The following is a 6000-nucleotide window of genomic DNA, read 5'->3' as shown; positions in this document are numbered from 1 at the left end:
GACCATCCCGTATTTTGAAAGTCTATCAAATTGAGATGCAGTAGATCTATATAAGCAGTGTTGTGATAGCTGGTGATCATCAACAGTTATTTCTAAATTTGATTCATCTAAGATAGGCTTTCACTACCAAGTGGATATCGAAGATAATTATATTACAACGGCGCTTAAGTAGATGTATGTATGTATGTATGAGTGTGTGCATGTGTTTGTCTGTTTGCGTTCCATTGATCAGATAAACTGGAACACTCGTCATTGTAACTGACAGAATGCCAGTTCAAACATTAGGACTCTCTTGGCACAAGGTAAATATCCTCTCGTCCCTTGTAGGTTCCTGATGAATGCTGACATATCCTATGTTTCCCAGAAGAATGGCCTTCCTCTTCCAGGAGGTTCTGAATTGCCATCAGAGTATCTTTCACTTTGAATTGTCATCAATGAATTTGAAACTTTGCTTTTTTCTCAGTAGGGAGGAGTGTTGGCCCTACACAAACCTATCTTTACTGCTGGGAAGAGGTGGTCCATATTGGCCTGGCTTATCATAGGATTTTGTGCTCCACTGGCATAACTCTTAGGGCCTTTGGGGGAAAATAAGCCATCATGCATCCTATAAACAAACCTGCTGGTTTAATCCACAGAGTATATCTATAGAGTGAGACTGATTGTAGTTATTTTAACTTTAGTAAGATTGGTTTCAAATTTTGGCCCAAGCCCAACAATTTTGGGGGAGGGGATAAGTCAATTACATCGACTCACTCTAGTACTCAACTGGTACTTATTTTATCAACTCCAAAAGGATGAAAGGCAAAGTTGACCTCTACGGAATTAATTTCAGTAAGATTAGGTGATCAACATTTTTGGACAGTATAAACAATGCCAACCTTTCTGTATTGCGCTTTTTGTTTTTGAACTTGGTGATAATTTACGATATCTTGTTGAATTAAACACTGAGAAATAAATAAGTAAAAAATGAATATATTGTCAAGTTGATCTAAACAAATTAATCAGATCAAAACTGGATGGCTGAAGTATATGAAGACTAGTTATACATTTCTCATGTATAGTCCATCTCTCTCTCCCTCTCCCTCCCTCTTTCCCTCCCTCCCTCCCTCTTTCCCTCACTCCCCTCTCTCTCATAAGCACAGATATCTACATAGTCATTTAGATGATTTTTTTCCAACCCTCTATGTCATGAGCTCATTTTCTGGGGGATTCAAACATTAGTAATTATAAGCTATTTTTTGTCCCATGTCTCAAAATAATGGTCTCAACCTTTTTTAGCTCCTGATTTCATTCTAGACAATTTTTCAACCGACTGAGTAATCACATACATCTTGCACTAAACCCTTTTTCCCAGCACTGCAGCCTTCTAGAATTCTTTTCCTGTTTATGGTATTCCTTTAAACATTAACTGGTGTATATTGTGACTGACTATCATCAACTGAATCAACACCACTAATCTGGAAGAGACCGCAATGGTCATGGATATGATCCATCTTCTTCTGATTAGTTACTGGAAAAAAGCTAATAAGACAAAAAGAGTGAAGAAGAGTAAGAGAGTTGGTGATCAAGGTAAAATATATGAATAGGAAAGAAAGAAGAAAGAAAGAGAATATTGTGTTAAGAAAGCTGTTGTTATCATTGTCAGATATGATTCTATAATCAGAACAAGTGTGTTTACTATGTCTATCAATCAGTTAACATTGTCAAGAGAGAGGTTCTAATTGTTTTGCACAGACTTATATTGATCTTCCTTAAGCTAAACAACACTGAAAGCTGAAGGTAATCAGTCGGATACATTGAACAAGACAAGCAAACCATAAATAACTAACTCAAACAACTTGATTCTTGACACGTAAAGTATCCAGTATTTTCTTGAGTCTTTTCATATTGACCATTATTCCATCATTCTTGTGATATTATTTTATCTTGCATTCACTGAAACTAAAAGTTCACTGCTATGGATATTAGTTTATTTACTAAAGAAATGGGAAAGTTGCAATAAGGTAAACCAAACATTATTTTGTCAGCTGTGTTTTGTCTTAATGTGTTATAAGACAGGTACATTATTTATATGAGGTAGAAATGCAAAAATTGTAAAAAGAAACAGGATTCTATTACTGCAGCATGTTATTAACAAACATTGATAATACATGTGTCTCCTGCATTGCTTTCAAATTTTGGCACAAGGCCAGTAAGTTTAGGGGAGGGAGTAAGTTAACTACATTAACCTCAGTGCTCAACCAGTACTTATGTTACCAATCCCAAAAGGATGAAATGCAAAATTGATCTTGAACTCAGAACATAAAGACAGTTGAAATAAATGCCACTAAGCATTTTACGTGGCATGCTAACCATTCTGCCAGCTTGCAACCTTAAGTGTCTTATATATCATTTGTAATGAACAAAAAAAAAGAAGAAAAAAATGTTTCTCTTACAAGCATAGTCTGTGTGTTCATTCATTTTTCTGTTCATTTTTCAATGGTGGCATGGGTTTGATGAATATATTATTGAAGCATTATTTTACAGCTTCTTATACTTCTTATTATTCACTCTTACACACAGACATATGTATGTAAACACACACGCACACACATCTTTGACAGGCTTTCTATAGTGTCCATCAACCAAATTCTCTCACAAGGCATTGGTTGTCCTAGAGTTCTAGTAAAAGACACTTACCTAGGTTGTTGCACAGGGGAACTGAACTTGATATCATATAGTTATGAAGGCTAACTTCTTAATCTCACAGCGTAGCCTGTATAATTATATTTATTAGGCTAATCTGTGTACAATTACCCAATGATACAAATGTGAAACATAAGTAATGGCATATAACATTGTTGTATCTATCGATATATATACATGTGTGTGTTGGGTCATCCCATAAATAGTATGTTTTTTTATACTTCTTTATTTTTCACAATTAAGATAAACAAAGTTTTTTATTAATCTAAAATATATTCGCCTTCATTTTCTACAATGCTCTTCCATCTATTTGGTAGATTTGCAAGGCCCCACCCCTTCCAAAATTCACTTGTCCGTGATGAAAAATACTCCTCCAGTACTGATCTGACCTCATCTACAGAATTCATATTTTATCCACCCAAATGATTTTGAAAACTGTGGAGTAAATGATAATCAGATGGGGCAATGTCTGGTGAATATGGTAGGTGAGGCATCATTTCCCATTCAAACTGCTCCATCCTTTGAAATGTCATTCTCGCTGTATGTGGGCAAGTATTATCCTGATGGAAGAACAACTTTAGTCTTGAAACTAAAGATGGTCATTTTTCTTCTAGCGCTGACTTAAGCCACCCAATCTGCTTGCAGTAGATCTCCTGTGTTATCGCTTGCTTTGAGTTTAAAAGTTTAAAGTGGACTAAACCTTTCATATCCCACCAAATAGATAACAACATCTTATGTGGGTGAAGAGCTTCTTTAGTCTGGGGTGCTGGTGTTTCTCCTTTAGCCTACCCACTGTCTTCAGTGCTTGACAAATTTATAGAGAACCCATTTCTTGCCACCATATTATTTATGTTATATATATATATATATATACATAATCACCTTACTTTGAAATTGTATGGATAATACCGTACTAAATTCTGGTGCTCCAACTTAAGTACCATATTCATCTGAGTTTATATATACATACACATATATATGCATGCACACACACACACACATACACACATATATATGTATGTGTATATATATATATATATATATATATATATATATATATATATACACACAATGTAGTTTTGCAGTGTAATATGACAAAGTTTGTTTTAATGCAGTTGTTTAGATTAAATGTTAAAACACAAACAATTAACATATAGAAAATTTCAAGGAAGTCTGATATCTTTATCTATTTCAGTTAAAAGAAAAGTACTTCCCAGAGTTGAAGTTGCAGTAGAAGACTTGTAGGAACTTTAAGAAAATGCCAAAAAAGAAGAAGAAAAAGGAGAAAGTAGATGATGGATTAACGCTAGCCCAGAGAATAGAGTTGAAGAAAAAACAGAAAGAAGAAACTGTAAATAACAGTTTTTGAATACTTTTTCATTTTATTTTTGGTGTATTTTAAAAATACCATTCAACACAAATATAATTGCTTGGATTTTATGTGCACACTGTTGCAGCTTGTGCTTATAATAGTCAAAGCCTATTCAACATCAGTCTAGGGTCTGAAGAATCAAGGAGGTCCTTGAATATCTGATGATCCCATTCCTTCAAAATGAAACCTCATAGCTTTCTTTCTTCTGTTTTTTTTCTTTTTTACAGAAGTTAATAAACATTTACTTCTTCGGGTATTTTCTTTGTTGTGATTTGAAGTCATTTGACTACTGTTTCTTGCAGGGTTTTGTAAAACCTAATGAATCTCTTACTTATTCTCATGGTCTTCTGTTTGTTTACTTAGGTTTTGCACTAACATATGGTCCATCGAGTGGTGGAATCAGTTGGCGGGGGGGGGGGGGTATGCCACGCTTATATACAGAATATGTTGTGTATACCAGGGTGTTTGACAGTACCATGTTTTTTATAACTGACAAAATTCAGTTGGTGCAATTCCCACTTCATTTGAGGTGTCATTACATAAAATACCAACGAAATCCCCACAACCCAGTCACTTTGTGAGTCCCTTCTTACCTTGGTATTCCAGACACTCTGTATCATAATCATACCTTTCCTGTTTCTGTTGTTGATGACATAGAATTCTTCAGTGTGTTCATCATTGTAGTCTATTGTTGGGATGTAAACTTGTGAACTGTAATGCTGTTGGGTTTTATTTGTAGGAGTTTACCTTTTAATTGAAGTGGAGTAACTTTACATTAAGTAGTGGAATGCACAATTTCCTGTAATTGTGACCTCCACATGGTCACAGAGGACAAAATGGAAAAGGCGTTGCCCCAGAGGAGGTGAGAGAGATGCACTGGAATAGACACTCTGACTCATGGAGCTTGCACATGTGGAGGTGGATAGTTGCAGTCTATTTGACATTGGTTATCATCTTAGTACAGTGTTCTTGATGGATTTGTTAACTAGGAATCCTATACTATCTGTATGGCTGTTCTTATCACGACTGAAATGTCTTTTTTCATTCTGTGTTTCTTCAATGATCTTCCATCTGCTTTCACTGAGTCTGAGGAGGTGCCAATTGTATCTTTGTCTCATGAATGAGCTATTTTTAGTTTCACATTTTGACTTGGAGTTCTTATAGTCTATGTTTCACAAATATTTTCTCTTCCACAATATATTCTCTCTTCCACTAATATGCTATTTCAAGACACTTGTAGTGCACTTATTTTATCTTCCATCCATCTCAGTGAGAGAAAGATGTCATGGTCATTATTAATCTAGGCTGTGATTGGTATTATTTTTTGGTTAGTTCATCATTGTCATATGGCAAATCTTGGCCATGGAATCTGGCAGAGTCCATTCCACTCACTATTAAACCACGGCTAAATATTCAGCTGGTGGGCTTACCTTGGCTGTAAACATGAAACAGTTACAATTCAGTTTAAGAACTTTTTCTGCCCTAGCTGATGACTTCGTCATGGAACTAATTCACTTAGTGGCAGCATGTTAGCACCACCCTTTCATATGGTTTTATTCTTTAGCTGAAGCTGCTTATCAGGGTATGGCATTTAGAGCCACTCAAGAGAGTTAGGAAATGGATGAGGACAAGTGACAACTATCTACCATCCAGTTGGAGAGCAGCCTACCAACCATAAAAGGTAATACTTCTACCTAGAAGACCCTATTTGTGTGAATGTGTGTGTGTGCGGTGCGCGTGCACGTGTATGTGTATTTATAAATAAAAATTGATCAAGTACCCGTTATCCTGGATAAATAGTCACATAATCACTCAAACACCTCATTTAAGAAATCTCTGAAATATCATTTAATTTGATCTGGATAAGAAAACATTTGTATATTTAAACATATTTTTGTAAAACATTGAATTTTCAGATCTAATAAATCATCCAACAAAATACC

The 6000-nt window shown here is 35.2% G+C and overlaps 1 protein-coding gene across 4 annotated transcripts in view; it reads left to right on the top strand.

Moving 5' to 3' along the window:
- Positions 1-6000, top strand: part of LOC106878792 (uncharacterized) — a 78910-nt gene that overhangs the window by 64094 nt on the left and 8816 nt on the right. For 3 of the 4 annotated variants that reach the window (XM_052967323.1, XM_052967324.1, XM_052967322.1), the window contains exon 2: positions 3881-4036. In XM_052967323.1, coding sequence (XP_052823283.1) covers positions 3944-4036 — 93 coding nt within the window. In that variant the 5' untranslated portion in view covers positions 3881-3943. Of the gene's footprint in view, positions 1-1538; positions 1853-3880; positions 4037-6000 lie in introns of those variants that run through there. The other variant, XM_052967321.1, reaches the window with a different exon arrangement.

The sequence above is a fragment of the Octopus bimaculoides genome, chromosome 4 (assembly GCF_001194135.2).
Source record: "Octopus bimaculoides isolate UCB-OBI-ISO-001 chromosome 4, ASM119413v2, whole genome shotgun sequence".
Lineage (NCBI taxonomy): Eukaryota > Metazoa > Mollusca > Cephalopoda > Octopoda > Octopodidae > Octopus > Octopus bimaculoides.
Note: the sequence above shows the minus strand (reverse complement) of the source record. Positions and strands in the feature narration are given on the sequence as shown.